Genomic DNA, 19,327 nt, shown 5'->3' on the forward strand with positions numbered 1-19,327 from the left:
AGGCAAGTGTATGTGGAAACAGCATTGCCTGATGTTTCTCCGTATGTTTACATTTTGGAAAATGAACCCTGCTCCTCACCTTCCCGTATAGCTGTGCAGGGGGCCCCTTCCTCGTGCTCTAATCGGATCTCCTTCAGGGCAACCAGGTTCTTGGTGAGCTTGCTGCGCCCTTTAAAGACAGTGGCATAGGTGCCCTGAGAGGAAGAAGCCAAGAAAAGTAAGCAGCTCACTAACATACCCCACAGCAAACCCCACTCATTACTCCCTGCATAAAACAGCATTATTCTGGTTCTCCTGAACTGGATTAGATCCCTGTAGCAGCCCTGCTTAATTTGGATTTAAAATGACTCCTTTGCAGTCTTCTTCCAAACAATATTTTCAGATGCGCTTCACCTGATTTAAAACTTTGTCTCTTTTGGGTTTACAAACTAGATTTATTTCTTGTCATGCTTCTTTGGGAAGCATTTGCTCGTAAATATATGCTTAATAATCTGCATCAAATGATCTGAAAATAGTTTTAAAAAAGAAGAAGTTTATTTCAGCATGGAGGAAGCATTCAATTTGGGAAGCACATCCTAGTCCGTACTATAGGACACTGAACAGAACCAAATTGTTCCCTTATGCTGATGATCCCTTGGAAGACTTTTGAAAAATTCTATTCACAACTCAAGGAGCAAGTTTAAATGCAGGCAAGGAACCTGGTGTCTCTCCAGATATTATTGGACTCCAACTCCCATCAGCCTCAGCAAGCAAGGTCAAGGTTCATGGATGATGGGAGTCAAGGCCCAGGAACACCTGGAGGGCCACAGGTCCCCTAGCCCCATTTTAAATCTATAAAGCCCTTAACATATCAAGACTGGCTCCCAAAGTGGATGACAACAGTTAAAATTCTATCACAGCGACACAACATGGGAGTAGAATGATGACAGAACTTATTCTTACCTCCCCTAGCTTCTCCAGTTTAACATAGGTTTCCATCTTTCCAAACCCAATGTCTGACTGTCATGAAAAAGGAAGAAGTGTCAATACAAAAGATCACATTCTCTTCCTTAGGAAACTTATTGATGATCACATTCTGCAAAGCAGTTCTTGCCTGCAATACATTTGGTGGAGAGGAAGGGGACAAAAAAAAAAAATCAAGGCAGGTCCTTAAACTCACAGTTAAACACCTTGTGGGAGCTACTTTTTGCAAATGTGAAATCATGGGCCAGTCACTGGGAACAGTCCTCCTCATTTGTTACTCCTGGACATGCAAGGACAAAAGTGTGGAGAGGGAATGCACCATGGCCTTGTCCTCAACATTTCCAGGTGTCTCCCCCTACACTTCCAACCCTTGCTTGATTAGTGCAAATGTCTGAAGGGGGCTTGCTTGCATGTATGTTTGCCTGAACAGGTTTACAAGCCTCCTTGTGACTAGGAATCCTGATAACCCGATCATGAGGAGACACCTAAACACATTCAGGCGAAAAGTGCTCACAACCTCCCTTCAGCACAGTGGTTGGAGTGGAGTGGGCACATTGGAGACAACCTCCCTTCAGCCTCCATCCCCTCTACACCCTTTTGCCCAGGGCTGAAGAGGGCTGGGTGTCTGAAGAAATCGAAGCATTCTTGCTTCTTTCCCCATAGTGCTAGTGCATAATATATTCAGTGAAATCGCTTTCTTCACTTGGGGTGTGTTGCAGCAAGGAAAACTTCCAATTGCTTTCATTTCTCACACTTCTCCATCAGTCTGCCAGATTGTTCCGTTCAGAGAGCTGTTTAAGCTGCCTAATTGGGTCTTCCCTTCCCATTATACAAGATTCCCTTGTGTAATGCCTTTCGATCCTGGCTCAGAGTTGACCCAGGGTCAGGAGAACCAGGTCAATCCCCCAACCTCTTCCACCAACACCTCATATGGCCCTGAATAAGCAGTCAAATGTTGTTCACATCCCATGTACTCTATTCTTGCTGAATATCAATAGGGCTAACAATGCCTCTTGCATATTTGGCCTGCATTTTACTGTGTGAACATGGCGTTTGAATGTACGTACCACTTGTAAACATGATGGAGTAACAGGATTAAACCTTCTGTGGTGATAAGAGGCTTTTCAAAGCAAGTATTAATGCTACTTAGGTCATGTATTGCCTTTTAAGCATGATATTATTCAGCACTAGGTGGTGGTAAAGAGACAGCCACCTTTGCAGAAAAGGACCCATGGGATTCAATAAATATTTCATTTTCAGCTCAATAGGGAAAACTTGTGAATGGGCTGCATCTGAAGCAATTTAGGATCATGAATTAACCAATGGTTTTCGCTCAGTATTTCAGGTTTTTTCTTCAAGCTCAGCGCCTAAATACTGGGGGCAGGAAACGTGAACAAGATTCTAGCCATGGGATTCAGATCGATCGATCACACTGCAACTTAAAACACACAGCGGCTGTGAGTGTGGAAAGCAGAGAAAGAAAGCAATTCAGGGGAGCTGCTTTTGCTAAAGAAACAGGGTGGAGAGCACATTTTTAAAGTGTGTGCTTAAAGCGACATATAGCTTGTCCCTTTTCCTGGAATCAGCTACCAGTATTTCAACACAATGCACTTCTGACATACTTCTCTAGTCTGGCACTCCTATGCACCTCCAAGTAATGCTTAGGACTGGGTTGCAATGCATTTTAGATACCTCAGAGTATCTAATGATACCTCAGAGTTACATGATCCCCACACAAAAAGCGCCCCTCTCCATGCTTTTCTGCCTCCAGCTCAACAAGCTTCTTGGCCTGATCAGTTGTTGGTTTAAAATGAATCTTACAACTATGATTCCTACTGGATCTAAAGGGTCAACCACACACAAACTCTGAAAACAGGTTGCAACCTGCACAGCCATAACCCAGGCAGGACTGGCCAGAGTTGGAGTGAGGTGGAGGGGAAAAAACAAATGTTTTCCATATTTTAAGCAGGAATACTTCTATTTGTGTGTGAAAATGATAATAAGGCTGCAGACAAAGCAAAGGAGGCTTTAACATGATCCAATGTTTCACAAAAGTAACAGCCCTACATTTGTGAGTTTCAAAGAAGCACACATTGTTAATTTATGAGGTTATTGATATTTATGGGACACTTGCTTCACTGCATATATTTTATTCAAGAGACAAACAACACTGCACAGGTAAATGGGAAACCCTGAGGTATAAGGTTTCGTTCTTCTTTCCGCCTTAGAGTTCTGAGTTCCAACCCCACCTCTTCTTGAGGGAAAATAAAGAGCTACTTGCTGGCCTTAGTTGCCCAGAGAAACTGGAATAACTGAACAGCACACATTTCCAGTGCAGTTTCAGTACTGAAGTAGGTGTTTGCCCTGGTTTAGGCCCATCACTTGAGCTTTTTCATATGTGCAAGTGCACAAGGGCAAAGTTCTGCTGCATTGCATGAACTTGCATGTTCTGAACCCCTGTCAAAGAGTGGGACTCACAAGAGAAGCCCGTCGAGACATCCTGCTAAGAGGCTTTGAAATCTCTGGACTTTCCATCTCTAGTTTCTGGAGGAACTCTGGGGGAAGGCGAATATCCATGGGCAGAGAGAGGCGCTTGCTGACGTCCTGTGGAGAAGAGCAGCACAGAATTAGTTCCCAAGGCCTCCTAGCCATCCAAAAGACTTCTGGTGGTCACAGCCCTAATGCTGTATGTCCCACAACAACCCTTTCAGCTTCTGCTCATTTGGAAGCATAGAACAGTTGCAGCGCTAGCATTTGAAGGGTGGGATAAATATAATTAAAGGCAACTACATTGCCCTGTTTATCTGTTTCACTTCTTCAATCCACTCTCTATCCTCAAACTGATAGTGAAGATGAGGCAGGAGAGCCTGGCTTTAGTTTTGAGCAAGTGGTATGTGTGTTCTCTTAAAAATGCACAAATTCAAGCATTTATGCCATGTTGTGTGACTTAATCTCTAAACACTGGGTCTCAACTTTGTCTGGAGCTAATGCTCATGTCCTTTCACAAAGAAGCGATTCCCCCATCTATGGGTGTAGGAGAAGTAATTATTGCTTCTCAGTAGGCAGACCATAGCATTTTACACTTTTGTGTACAAATGGAATTCAAATTCTGATGCCGGGGGGAAGAATTGTAGCTTGCAAATTCAAGACGTCACTAGCCTCTACTGGTACAGACATGTTCCTCGGAAAAGTAACTCCAAGTTCCCCAAGGTCACATAATGTACTTTGCCAACGCTGACCACTTTACGGGAACATCCTTGAACAGGCACTCATGCAGCCATTTCAAAGCTATTTCAAAGTTTCGTAAGAAGAATCCCTACACTGAGTAAAGCACACACATCTTGAAGACTAATTGAATACACTAATCTGGGGAAGAACACAAAGATGTGGGAAGGGGCCATCAACTTTGTTCCAGTGTTGCTGTTGTTGTTGTTGTTATTATTATTATTATATATTAGATTTGTATATTGCCTGAATCTTTTGGGAGCTGAAAAGTGGGGTATAAGTATATTAAAATAAATAAAATAAATTTCAATTGCAACACTAGTTCTTTTTTGATATGAATAGACCACTCATTCTCAAAGGCAGATTCTTGGTTGACTCTGATTCTCAAACAGTCAGCATCCGGTTGCAATTAAAAGGGGTCCATAAACATCATATCTATTAGAGCTAGAGCCAAAATTTCTCCAAATTTTTCTGAGAATACACCTGATGACATTTCAGAAAGCATTTCAAGAATTCTTTTTCTTTTTCTCAGCCTCCTAGAAAAAGAAGGCCACTTTGTGTAATTAACCCCCCCCCCCCGTATTATTATTTTTTGTGGCAGCTGCAATCTCAGCTCCACAATGTCCTGGAACACTGGCATTGTGGGGGATGTAGAATGATGGCCAGGCTGCCACTACGACAAAAAAAGAGGAAAGAGTCTATGCTACTTGTCATTGCTAACGGTGAGTGCCATGCCCGGGAAACTGCTGGAGAATTTCTTTTCCCTCTGGAGAAATTGTGTGAAATGGCACCCCACCCACTCAGTTTCTGTGCCCACAAATAGGGTGGAGAATTTCAAGAGGCCATTTATACACAGGTCTAATTTCTAACATTCCATACAGATTCCCTGCACTCTGCAACTGCGTATCACCTCCATTGAAAACCGACGCTGGTTGCCATTTCGGTAACGCACAGCGGTTGGGGACGGGCCTTCCAAAGGTGAAGTGGAGCTGGGCTGCGTCTGGATGTCCCTGTTCAGATGACTCAGATGCAGGCACCCTTGTGCCATATCTGATGAGAAAAGAAGAACAGATAGCAATTGACCAGATGATTCCACAGACTGTCAACACTTTGGAGTAACTGTTGAAAGGAATGAAGGCAAACAAAATGACCTTATTGCTCTAACCTTTTTAATCTGTTCTATCCTGAGCACTTAGGAGACTTAACTATACTTCTGACTTAACACCATACATTATTTAAGAAATTTACAGCTGGAAAAAACTTAACCTGGAAGATGGATTTAACTAGTTAAGCACTACCTGGCATCTGGATACTGCAGCTCACAGAGACTTGGTCATTTGTATGACCTTCTCGCACTTTTATTAGTTCCCAAATGGCACCCATAAGAAAGGACAATCCCAAACTTGCCAGAAGTCTCCACCTGCTGCTTCCGTTTCGATGAGCACACACATGAAGCTACAACCAATTGCCATTTCCTATCTTATGTTGTTTCAGCAAACAGACATCCATATTCTATACTCATCAGAGGTGACTGCACACATGGTTTCCCAAAGCAAAAAATAATGCCCATATAATAAACCATAGGAGTGAAGTGGCCCTGAGACATAACTGAAAGAGGGACTCAAAAGGCTTTGAGCGGCAGAGAAGCCTGAAACATTTTATAAAAAATTACCCATGTTGTAGCTTGTTAACACAGCTCTTACCAATTTTATTTTATATTTTTGTGTGTATGGCATACTAGTAAATTAAGCTGCTATTCCGAAAGCACAGATCTGTTTCTGGTTGCTGTGCTACATGGAGTTCCCCCTACCCAATCCAAGACTAAAAGAGGTCAGGATAGAATCCCCACAGCCCAACATTCTGTTTTGTGCTGGAATGTTGGCAACTATTATGAAGTAAACATCAGGCCTCACGTTCTGAGTGCTAAGTGCCAAAGTGTTCAGTTCTCCAATTTCCCTACTGATTAGTGAATCTTAGGCTATACGCACACCCCATTCCATTTTTCTGGGTGACCTAGAAATGCTATAACCATTCAGGGGTACACTTTGAAGGAGTGGCACACCAATGTCCCAGTTTCAGAAGTGCTCCATCCCCCATAAGTGGGGTGTGTGTGTTATATCCAGGTGCTAACTTAAGGACCCAGGCTCATTGAAAGTATCCTAAAATTTCCACTAATCCTCCCATGTAGAGCACACTAGCCAGTAGCAATGATGGTGTGAAGGCCCAAATGTATTTTAATGTGCCGCGCCAAACAGGAAGGATTGTCACAAGCCTTCTCCCCAGAAGAAGATGGTCGCAATCTGCTGTGCATGAAGGAACTGGTCTAGATAATGCTTGTGTTTTTTCCAGGTTTGATTCCCACCCCCCAAGGCTATTGAGAGTGACATTTGTCATATCAAAGGTCCCTAATTCTAGTTGGCAGCCATGGCAAAATATGGCAGCTGTGAAAAGAGCCCTTTGGGGAGGATGCAGTGTGGTGTAGTGGTTGGAGTGTTGGACTAGGATCCGCTCAGCCATGCACTAGTCACCATCTCTCAGCCTAACATACATACATCAGTGAAGGCGGTGAATGTCCTGTGTGAGTGTCTGGAGACGGTTGGAGGAAGGATGGTGGTTAATGGATTGAGGCTGAATCCTGACAAGACAGAAGTACTGTTTTGGGGGCACAGGGGCGAGCGGGTGTGGGGGACTCCCTGTTCCCGAATGGTGTAACTGTGCCCCTGAAGGACCAGGTGTGCAGCCTGGGAGTCATTTTGGACTCACAGCTATCCATGGAGACGCAGGTCAATTCTGTGTCCAGGGCAGCTGTCTACCAGTTCCACCTGGTATGCTGGCTGAGACCCTACCTGCCTGTGGACTCCCTCGCCAAAGTGGTTCATGCTCTGGTTATCTCCTACTTGGACTACTGCAATGCGCTCTACATGGGGCTGCCTTTGAAGGTGACTCGGAAACTACAACTAATCGAGAATGCGGCAGCTAGACTGGAGACTGGGAACGGCCACCAAGACCATATAACACCAGTCATCAAAGACCTACATTGGCTCCCAGTACATTTCCAAGCACCATTCAAAGTGTTGGTGCTAACCTTTAATTCCCTAAACGGCCATGGCCCAATATACCTGAAGGAGCGTCTCCATCCCCATCGTTCAGCTCAGACTCTGAGGTCCAGCACCAAGAGCCTTCTGGTGGCCCCCTCACTGCAAGAAGTGAGATTACAGGGAACCAGGCAGAGGGCCTTCTCGGTTGTGGTGCCCACCCTGTGGAATGCCCTCCTATCAGATGTCAAGGAAATAAACAACTATCTGACTTTTAGAAAACACCTGAAGGCAGCCCTGTATCAGGAATTTTTTAATGTCTGATGTTTTACAATTTTTTATATATGCTGTAAGCCACCCAGAGTGCCTGGGGAAACCCAGCCAAATGGATGGGGTATAATAATAATAATAATAAGCTTAGTGAGGACAAAATAGGGAGAACCACATACACCACTTTCAGCCTCTTGGCATAAAGGTGGGGAAAATTATATATATATATATATATATATATATATATATATATATATATGCCTACTCTTAAGCTTTCAACTGGTTCTGCTGCTTTGAGAAACGACCCTTTAAGACTACAATCCTGTAACCCGTAAGCCCCATTTAACTCAATAGGACTTATTTCTGAGTAGGCATGCATAGGATTGTGCTGTAAAACATTTAAATGACCTCTTCTCTTGAGAGCACAGCTCTGAAGTGTTGTTGAGTCACAAATGGAAAATGAAATATGAACAAAGAAGGTTCAGAAGTCCTCTGTGGAAAGCTACTTCTCTCTGGCTTGTGGTTCTATGCTCTGCACTTCAGCTTGCTAGGGCTTGTGATGAATGACGGGTTGCTTGGAGGCTCTGGAGCTCAAAGGCCCAGGACAGCGGTTCACAAGTTCAGTGCAGGTCACCCAGAAACCCATGAAATAAAACCCTGTGAATTTGCAGAGGCATTCTTTCTAGGATAGGCATGCAAATAAATGAACTGTTTGCTAATTATCATCTTTCTGGACAGACATGTAGCATTTAATGAGAACTCAGCCCTGCTTCCTGTCCATTTCCTTTGCCCTTCCATATGGCAGAAACTAGGCTCTTTTGACAAAGGATACAAAAAATGGATGCAGAAGCACCATGCATGAAACACAATCAAACAAGACTGAATTTGGCAGTGCGAACTGATTACATAAGCCCTTTGCGGAGGTAGGCAACGTTGTCCATGCTGAAAAAATGGTCATGGGAAAAATGGAAAAAGAAATTACCTACATAATTTTAACCTAAGTCAGATTTCAAACACAGTTAGGAGCCAGCATGGCAGAAAGATGCAAATCATCCTCTTGTTTCTGATCTGCCAAGTGACACTGCAGAATGGCTCCTTCCAATTTCTCCTCTTTAGTTCTCCCTCCCTGTAAGCTGCATATGGAGCTGCATGTGGACTTTTGCATATGCATCCTGCTATATTCCGTCCTCACTAGTGGGCATAAGAAAGCTTAGCCTTTTCCCTGACAGCTGTTGAGCAGGAAAGTACCTAATCATGCACCTAAGCCATCTCTTAAGGATTCTTTAGCTGTGATTCCTGCATGGCAGGGGATCGGAATAGATGATCCTTGTGGTCCTTTCCAACTCTACACTTCTATGATAAAGCACACCATTTTAGCTTTTTAAATATATTTTTTAATCATTTTATAAAATTTGTGTTAAAACCCTTCTTGTTTAAAAGCTATCGTGCAAATGTTTTTATATATAGATGAAAAAGCATTCTAGTGCAAATTTAAATGCTGACTATTATTATAAAAGCAAACAAACAAGTATGCTGCAGAAATGCTGCCAACAGGGAAAAAGGTGTGTTGAAGTGGCATGGCGATACGATTCAATTGCCTGAAACATGACTGCACACATCAAAGCCATGCTTCTCAAAAAGAGACAGAAGAGAAGCAGGAACCTGTTGAGATTGTGCTGCTTCTTCCATTCCTTCTAAAAAACCCCAAATTTTTTAAACTCTCAAAAGAAGCAGGAGAGGCGGGGTAAAAGGCAGGAGAGTATTTATTTATTTAAGGGATTACTTACTCACCACCCTTCACCACAAGGTCCTGAGGCATGTTACAACCATTATAATTATACCATATTAAAAGCCAATGAAACACTTGAAAACAAACCCAGGAGTGCACATCAGGCAATTGTGGTGGTTTCATAAAAGACTTAACCATAAAGGACAAGGATAAAGCGGTGTGTCTACAGCAAAGGATGGAAACTGTATAATGAAGTTACTTAACAGACATATACTTTGGTGGTAGGGGTAGACTGTGAATTTGCTAGCTTCTGGGGCATATGTCAAGGCTGCTTTGAGAAACATTACAGTCAATACTAACTGCTGTTTCACTACCATTTCAAAGTATGACGTTACCATGAAAATTAATGTAGGCCTCCCATGTGCTCACTGCTCTGAAAGATGTGCACTTGCAAAAGGCTGCCCTGGTCATTTTGCCACAAAGCAGTGGGGAGTAGGGCAATGGGAACACTTCTCACCATTCCTGCAATGATAACATAATCAGAAGGACAGATGAAATGGATAGGGATGGGATCACTGCCAGGAACAGAAAAGCAGAATTGATCACTAGTCCAAACTGGAAATCTCTTATGTACCAAAACCCCCTTCCAGCTGCATCTGCTCTGTGTGCTTTATTCATTACAGGAAATGCAGTCTATGAGCATGAAAAGGCCAAATATCAGCAGGTGGACTTCTAAGCAAACTAAAATACAATGTTGAGCTGCCCAAGGCATGTTCCCTCGCACTCTTCCCCACTTACTGCTGGGTTACAGCTGACAGTCTCACCAGCTGAGAACTACCCTACATGGCAAACATTGATTTCACTGCGTTCATTTCAGTCTACTTGGACAGTTGTACGATTTGCTCACTAACCAATGAACTTGTACACGCTGCATGGATCAAAACAGCTGCCTGTATTGAACAACTCATTGCAGGGATGAAAAACTGCATATGGAACTTCTTCAAAGCGTCAATATTTCCTGACCATCATTGATAAATGAACCCTTTCCCAAATACTGGTTCAGTGTGGCCCAAGCTGCTTCCCCAAAATGGTCTCCCATATGGACCTTATAGATTTGCAAATGGGGAGAAAATTTGGGAGAGCCATTTCATTTCTGCCCTAGTGCAAATCTATTGTAGGGATGTTTAATGACATACAGGCATTCACATGAATAAAGAAATAAACTCAGAATTAACACATCAAATAGGAGTAAAGGCTTGCAAAACATGAGGTGTGTGTCATGGCAACCTCACACAATATTTTGTAGAAGACTACCCTGTAAAACTACTTTGCTAAAAATATGATGCTCAGGTGGCCCTGAAAACAAACATCAAATGAGTGCATTACAGTACACAATGGAACAAGATCTGACTCCAGATTGCACAGTAGAGCTTGTACCAAGCTGGGGGTTGGACTTCATGATCTTCAACATCTCTTCCAACTCTATTATTGCAAACTGTAGAGTTGGAAGGGACCACAAGGGTCATCTAGTCCAACCCCCTACAATGCAGGAATCTTTTGCCCAACATGGGGCTCGAACCCACAACCCTGAGATTAAGAGTCTCATGCTTTGCCGAGCTTCCAACAGGCCCGCACATGGAAGATTCTCTAGCTAGTACGCTGGCAGCTATCGATCAAAATGGCAAATCCAATTTAAATGATTATTTGGCAGGAGAAAATGTGATGAAAAGAAGAAGCAGCAAGTATAATAACACCACAATAATAAAAAAGCTGTCATGCAGCCACGTTTTGAATGCTGTGCAGAATTCAGGTTGTCCCGTGGAGTAGGTGAAAAAGAGGAAGGGGCTAGAGTATTTTCCCTATGAAGAAAAGCTAGTGATCCCACTCAGTCAGCAGGAAAGCTAAAGACAGTGCCAAGCGTAGCAGGAATCCTACTGGGCTGCAGCCCTGTAACTGCCTTGGCCAAGGTATTTACTAGAGATGTAGGCAGACTCTGGGTGAACACTGCAGAGACCTGTTTGATTCTGTTCCACTTTTTTTTTTTTAATGAGGATTACAGCAGGATTCGACAGTCAGAGCATAATGAGGGTGCATACAATATCAAAGCAAATTAAAAGAGAAACTGCAGACACTGCCGCTGCCTTTGACAAGTCTCGATCCTTTTATAAATATATTTAAACATTGCCTCTGCCAAAAACAAGCTTTGATCTCCTGGGGAAAGAGGCCAGAATCTCTCTTTGCTCTACTTGAATTGCAAACTTTTAATTACTTTGCTAAGCGTTAACATTTCTGCTCAGTCCTAAGGGCCAATCTCCACAAAAATCTGTTTTATATGGCCTATTCTTTCCGCTAATCTTTTATTTCTTACACCCCAATCAGCCTATCAATGAAAAACCAGACATCCCCCTCAATCTGTTTCTGTCTGTAGCATTTGCTAGTCTGTCTGTATGCACAAAATTTATTGCATTTACCTTTACAGCTCTTCTGTGGAGTGGGAGGAAGAGAAAGAGAAAACAATTACTGTATCCATTGTATAGGCAGAGAGCCTAGAGAATCTTCCTGACTTGCTCCACATTCGCTCTGAGATTTTGTAGAGAAGAGGAATAGAATGAACTGTAATCCAATGCTAGTCCAATTGCAACTCTGCTGTTGTTCTTAGAAGGACCTCAGAGGTCTCCAATAGCTGTAAATCAGAGGTAGGGAAATGACATCCCTAGTTTTTCCAAATGGGACTGGCACAACAGGAGGTCAGTATAGGTGGAGGAGCATAAGGTGCTTCTTGGGCTGCTGGGGACTTTGAAAAATATCAACCCACAGCTTTGTACCATCAGACTATGCCAAGCCCAAAGGTGGCACTGCCTGGAACTCCTTGTGCCCAGTTAGGTAATTGTTTGCTTTTCTGATCGTCGACCTAGGTTTTCCTGTGCGAGATTTATTGTTCCCTCTGCCCAGGTGAGGGGTGTGTGTGTGTGTGTGTGTGAAAGAGAGAGGGGGCGGGGGAGGGGGGAGAGAGAGAGAGAGAGAGAGAGAGAGAGAGAGAGAGGGAGAGAGAGAGAGGAGTCGAGGGCCATTGTCCTTGGTCCTTGACAGCAGTGAACTCATGTGACTGAAATTATTAGGTTGTTTTATGGATTTATATGCTGCCCTTCAATAAGTTTCCAAGACAGCTGACAAAGGCTCAAAATTACAATAAAAGCTTTTTTTATTAAAAAAAAAATCAAAGTAACAGAAATATGGTGCTGGTACCTGGAAGTGAAATCATTTGGTACTAAGCTCCTTCCAGAGTCCAAAGCTACTACCTTGTAATGCTGTATATAGTCCAAGTTTAGCCAAACCCCACTCTTCCCTTGTTGTTTGCAAATACAATAAGCCCGTAACTTAAGCACATTTAACTTGTACACATTCAGCTTTACGTGTGTGGCAAAAAATATATGAAAAGGGATAGGATTCTGTGGGAAATGATGTTGGCAATCCCACTTGCCATTGAACCCAATGGGTTTTGACTATATACAATTTTGGCTTTAGGTGTGATGCCCAGAGCACAACATTACAGGCTTACTGTAGACTAAACCATAAACTTGAGCAGGATGTTTTAGCCAGGAAACAGGAGACAATCCATGTTCTTAAATAATGGGCACTGCATTTTAATACAAAATTTTAAAAATCAGAAGCCAGAGCCTAGTACGAAAAGAGTATTACAACTGATTAATGACTTTGGTCGGGTGGCTGGATTTAAATTAAATAAACAGAAAACTAAGGTCTTGGGAAAAAATTTGACTGATACAGAGTCAGAACGGTTTCAGAATGAGACGGAACTTAATGTGGTTAAGAAAGTAAAATACCTAGGGGTAAACATAACAGCAAAAAATCTAAGTCTATTTAAGGACAACTATGAAAAATGCTGGACAGAAATTAAGAGAGACTTAGATAGTTGGTCAAAATTGAAACTTTCTTTGTTAGGCCGAATTGCTGCTATCAAGATGAATGTATTGCCAAGGATGTTGTTTTTATTTCAAACACTTCAGGTTTTGGACAAAAAGGAGTGCTTTCAGAAGTGGCAGAGAGATATTTCTAAGTTTGTCTGGCAGGGCAAAAAGCCCAGAATTAAGTTTAAGATACTAACTGACGCAAAACAAAGAGGGGGCTTTGCCCTGCCAGACCTAAAGTTGTATTATGAAGCCGCAGCGTTCTGCTGGCTAAAAGACTGGCTACTTCTTGAAGACACTGATGTGTTAGATCTGGAAGGGTTTAACAATACTTTTGGATGGCATGCATATTTATGGTATGACAAGGTTAAAGCAAATAAGGCCTTTAAGAACCATATTGTCAGAAAATCACTGTTTAATGTCTGGACAAAATATAAAGACTTGCTGGAAAATAAAACACCAAGGTGGCTTTCACCTCTGGAAGCTAAGGCCCGAAAAAGACCCAATATGGAGGCTAAATGGCCAAAATATTGGGAAATACTAGAAAAGGATGGAGATAATTGGAAATTGCAGAGTTTGGAGAAAATGAAAGACAAAGTGCGAGACTGGTTACATTACGCTCAGATTAAAGAAGTTTTTAAAAATGATAAGAAACTAGGGTTCCAGGTGGAGAAATCGAAACTAGAAACAGAATTGTTAGAACCAAAGATTAAGGTACTTTCAAGGATGTATAACTTGCTGTTAAAATGGAATACACAAGATGAAACGGTTAAATCGGCTATGATAAAGTGGGCACAGGACATTGGGTATAATATCATGTTTGAGGACTGGGAAAGGTTGTGGAGTAATGGATTGAAATTTACTGCATGTAACGCTTTGAAAGAAAATGTAATGAAAATGATTTATAGATGGTATATGACCCCAGTCAAACTTGCAAAAATTTACCACCTGTCTGATAATAAGTGTTGGAAATGTAAAGAGTGTGAGGGAACGTTCTTCCACCTCTGGTGGACTTGCCCTAAAGTGAAGGCGTTCTGGGAAATGATTTATAATGAATTGAAAAAGGTATTTAAATATACCTTCACTAAGAAACCAGAGGCTTTCCTTTTGGGTATTGTCGGCCAAGGGGTGGTAAAGAAGGACCAGACATTTTTTATGTATGCAACAACAGCAGCAAGGATACTTCTCGCAAAACACTGGAAAACTCAAGATCTACCCACACTGGAAGAATGGCAGATGCAACTGATAGACTACATGGAACTGGCTGAAATGACCGGCAGAATTCGTGACCTGGGAGAAGAGAGGATTGAGGAGGACTGGAAGAAATTTAAGAATTATTTACAAAAACATTGTAATTTGAGTGAATGCTAAATAAGATGCTAAACCAAAATAACTGAGCACCACTAAATTTAGAGGTTTTTAAGAAAATAAGTAAGACTGTGAAAATTTAACTCCTTTCGAGAACTATAAGATTATGAAACATAGAAGGGATATAAGAATCTAAATAAGATGATAAATTGCTGACAAAATGTTATAACGATGAAAGTGGGAGCGGGAGATGTGAGGAAGTCCAAAGAAAATGTGAAACTATGTTAAGACAAATGTTATATTGTTTATTATGTTTATTTCTATTGTAAAACCCAATAAATTGTTTAAAAAAAATAATAATTTAAAAATCAATATATTAATAGTGCAATCATATCTACTCAAATGTAAGCCCCACTAAGTTAAATGGACTTACTCTCAGGTAACTGTGCATAGATATGCAGCTTAAGAAATCTGAAAAAGATGCAAGATTAGCCCCTCAACAATTAGATTCCACTATAATCAAACAAGAACAATTCAAAAGCATATATTCTATTCACTGAGGAGTGTGACTGGTTTTATAGTATTTAATTGACCAGTTCTGAACAAAGCTAGAGTTTGTCTTCTCTCTATTATGCAAATATAGCTCATAAATTTTGACAATGTCAAAAGTAGCTAATGACACACCAATTTTTAAATTGGAAATTACAGGCTGGTTAGCTTAATGTCTGTTCTGCTTAAATGGGTGGTATTGTTAAAGATCAAATAGCCAAGCATATAGAAGAAGCAGAGCCAGAATGAAGAGTTTGGATTTGATATCCCGCTTTATCACTACCCTAAGCAGCTAACAATCTTCTTTCCCTTCCACCCCCCACAACAAACACTCTGTGAGGTGAGTGAGGCTGAGAGACTTCAGAGAAGTGTGACTGGCCCAAGGTCACCCAGCAGCTGCATGTGGAGGAGCAGGGAATCGAACCCGGTTCACCAGATTACGAGTCCACCGCTCTTAACCACTATACCACACTGGCTCTCAATTACTTCTGCAAGGGCAAGTCCTGTCTCTTGTATCTGTATGAGTTAAACAGAAGTGGTCTGGTTGCCATAGCATACTTGGACTTTCAAAAAGCTTTCAACTAGGCACCTTACCAAAGACTCTTGAGTAAGCTTGGTAGTCATGGAATAAGAGGAGAGATCCAGACGTGGATCAGGAACTGGAGAAATAGCAGAAAGCAGAGAGTAGGAATAAATGGACAGTTCTCTGATGGAGATAGATAGAAAGTGGAGTCCCTCAAGGGTTGAGACCAGTGCTGAAGTAAGATTCAGTTACCAGTCTAGGGAGATTTTGGGCACAGAATGGGGAATGCACCACCTTGTCCTTTGCCTCAGGCAGTAAAATGGCTTGGGCCACCTCATGAAGAACAGGATGCTGGACGAAATGGGCCACTGGCTTCATCCAGAAGGCTCTTATGTTCTTGGCTGCTGGTCAGTTTCTGGTCCCAATTCAAAGTGCTGGTTATGACTTGTAAGGACACACACAGCTTAAGACAAGGGCAGCTGAAGAACTACTGTTTTCCACATAAGTCCACCCTGGCTTTAAGATCTTCTGGGGCCCATCTGAGGCCCATCTGGAAGGGTTAAGAGAGGTCCTTTTCAGTACCCCCCCCCCCCGGAATCCCCTTCCCAGGAAAGCTGGTCTTGCCCCTTCATTGATTAACCTTCTGATGTCAGGCAAAGACCTTTTTTAAGAGGAGGCTTTTGGCCTATGATATGAGTACTCAGCCTTATGGGGATTTTAACTGGCCATAACCATCTGCCACTCTGTTTTTATTGTACTTGGAATGATTTTATCTGCTTTTTTTTTTAAAAAAAATACATATTATTTTGTCTTGTATATCTTTCTATCTTTGTAGGGTGCCTTACGCACTAATGTGGAAACAAATAAACAAATAAAACCCAGTCTAATAAATAAACACATCAAGATCCAATCCATAACTGTCTGTAAACAACTGCTCTGATAACACAACTGAAGATCAAAGTTTTCCATTCCTTTTCCTTTCTCCGCATCTTGTGCTATTGTTTCCTTTGGTTTATGTTTCTCATTCTTTCCTATAAAAATTGGAGAGAAAGCTCCTGCTATTTCTTTATGTGGTTATCTTCCAGCTGTGTGGGCAGCACTTGAAACAATAAGCTAATCTGAGATAATAAAACCATATTTACAGAAGAAAACCATATTGAAAATGGCAGATGCAACTGTAGCTATTGTCCTGTTAGGGATTTTACATCAAAACACATTCCTTCTATTTGTACATAGTTCTTCTTTCCTACCATTCAAGTTTGTCTCAAAGTACCTTACTCTGCCTGTTGTTTAAATGATAGGCTAGCCCTGCTTTCACCAGCCTGGTGGCCTCCAGATGTTTTAGACTACAACTCCCATCAGCTCCAACCGGGCAATGTTGGGTCTCATCAGCTGCAGGCAGCATGGGAGTTGTAGTCCAAGTGATCTGGAGGACACCAGATGTCTCTTCTGCAGATTAATTCCAATTGTTTGCGTTTCACTGTCTTTATTTTTAACTAGCTATTTTTCCATTTTCAGCTACCTCTAGCTCCGTTAATTTCACAGACCGCATCAGTTAAGGTCACCACAATGCCATCTATGTATAGACTTAGTTTGTATTCATTGTTTTTCACTTTTATACCCTGAATCATCCGGAGCTCTCTTACTGCTAATGGTTCCAGGCACAAGACAAATAAGAGGGCCTATAAATTGTTGTTTTATTGTACTGTCATTTTGAAAACCCATTTGCATACAGAGGGAAAAGTCTGGGTCCCTGTTAATGCTATGGTGAGACAGAGGATCTTCCTCATTACTAATTGCCTTATGAGGAAGTTAGAAAACCCATGCTTCCTCTCTTAGTAAATGACAGTAAAATCTCTATAATTTACCTGCAAGAAGGTAGAGTAATTTTTTTTACTCTGGCAGTGGCTTTCCTTCCAGTTGCAAAAATCTGAATAAACTCATGCAAAGCAATGGAACAGAAAACTCACTTCCTCTGCATGATGATTCTAAATTATTTTGCCTCTCAACATTCTATTTTGTACGACTTATGTTTCTAGAAGATGTAAAGATAAAGGGACCCCTGACCGTTAAGTCCAGTCACAGATGACTCTGGGGTTGTGGCGCTCATCTCACTTTACTGGCCGAGGGAGCCAGCGTTTGTCTGCAGATAGTTTTTCTGGGTCATGTGGCCACCATGACTAAGCCACTTCTGGTGAACCAGAGCAGCGCATGGAAAGGCCGTTTATCTTCCCACTGGTGTGGTACCTATTTATCTACTTGCACTTTGACATGCTTTTGAACTGCTAGGGTGGCAGGAGCAGGGACCGAGCAACCGGAGCTCACTGCGTCACGGGGATTCAAACCGCTGACCTTCTGATCGGCAAGCCCTAGGCTCTGCTACCTGTATAGTGAATTAATGCCAATATTATTTTTGTGTGGACAGTGCCATTTTGCCTATATAAGGATCCACACCCACCTCTGTACCTCAGAAACAGAGAGATTTATTTATTTATTTATTCATGTAAACTAAATGAAATGGAACCATAATCACCACAAAGCATGCACTACTCCCAATTGTATGGACACCTATTGTCTCTGGGAACTTCAGCTGCCTGAGATGGGCTTTGGCACCTGCTCCCCATCACCTCCCATTCAGTGCTGCTGACCCCTGTTATTTTTTTACCTTCATTCTTTCTGTTGTTGAGCTGGTTAAACTGCTCGGTGAACTCTGCCAGTGACTCCTCAATCGTTTCTGTCCGGGGAACCGAAAGGGAAAAACGCCGCTTGAAAGTTTTCATCTTGTTCATTGTACCTTCTGTAGCAAGGTGACAACAGGATCTGGATTGGGAAGGAAGGAAAAACAGTCCATTGAGGAACTCAGCCAGATTACAGCGCAGTGTACCTGGGCACTGCAATCCAAACCCAGAGGAGGAAATCCAAACCCCATTGCAATGACAGATATTTCCCCAAAAAAATCCAGTGTTCCATTCAGGAGCAGTTCATCCAACTTTGGGTTAGAGCTTATTTGTCATCTGATGAGATGGATCTATATTTAGCAGGCCTGGAACGGACTTTTAGGGTCCAATGTAACACAACAGCAGCAGTTCCATGTGCTTACATGCAGAGTTTTGATTATACAGAAAAGTGTATGTGCTTTCAACTTCTGGTTTTGGACCCTGGCTGGTAGTGCCAGCTCCAGATTTAGGTGTGCAGGGGTGGGGCTTGGGAAATATGCTCTCAGAGCACCCACCTCCACACCACTGCTCATTGACTTTGATTTATGTCTGCTCAAAAGGAGAGGACAGAGCAAGGATAAACTGTTGCACCTTCTTCTGGTTCTTCCTAAGGCTTGCAGGCTGGTAGATGACAGGTAAACAGGGAGCAACAGCAATAAGGAGGATGAGGAGCATGGCCAGAGTGGGTTAGCAATAGAACCCATGATAAGTAAGGTTTGGGCCTTGGCAGGTGCCTGGTAATTATAGCCCAATACTGACCCTGCAGAGGTCAATTCTGTGTCCAGGGCATCTGTCTACCAGCTCCATCTGATAAGCCGGCTAAGACCCTACCTGCCTGCAGACTGTCTCACCAGAATGGTGCATGCTCTGGTTATCTCCCGATTGGACTACAGTCGTACCTTGGATCCCGAATGCCCTGGAACTCGGACGTTTTGGCTCCCGAATGCCACAAACCCAGAAGTGATTGCTCCGGTTTGCGAACGTTCTTTTGGAACCCAAACGTCCGACGGGGCTTCTGCTTGGCTGCAGCAGCTTCCTGCAGCCAACCAGAAGCCGTGTTTTGGTTTTTGAACATTTTGGAA

The 19,327-nt window shown here is 42.4% G+C and overlaps 1 protein-coding gene across 5 annotated transcripts in view; it reads right to left on the bottom strand.

Moving 5' to 3' along the window:
* CDK18 (cyclin dependent kinase 18) overlaps positions 1 to 19,327 on the bottom strand; it is a 100,731-nt gene that overhangs the window by 15,561 nt on the left and 65,843 nt on the right. Inside the window, exons 3-7 of one of the 5 annotated variants that reach the window (XM_081009090.1) lie at positions 18,194 to 18,348; positions 5,141 to 5,238; positions 3,442 to 3,567; positions 943 to 999; positions 80 to 194 (exon numbers count right to left, since the gene is read on the bottom strand). In XM_081009090.1, the coding sequence (XP_080865216.1) occupies positions 80 to 194; positions 943 to 999; positions 3,442 to 3,567; positions 5,141 to 5,238; positions 18,194 to 18,317 (520 nt within the window). In that variant the 5' untranslated portion in view covers positions 18,318 to 18,348. Of the gene's footprint in view, positions 1 to 79; positions 195 to 942; positions 1,000 to 3,441; positions 3,568 to 5,098; positions 5,239 to 5,891; positions 6,048 to 11,693; positions 12,002 to 18,193; positions 18,349 to 19,327 lie in introns of those variants that run through there. The other 4 variants (XM_081009089.1, XM_081009092.1, XM_081009093.1 and 1 more) reach the window with 4 other exon arrangements.

This window comes from Podarcis pityusensis, assembly GCF_964106645.2.
Source record: "Podarcis pityusensis genome assembly, chromosome: 6".
NCBI lineage: Eukaryota > Metazoa > Chordata > Lepidosauria > Squamata > Lacertidae > Podarcis > Podarcis pityusensis.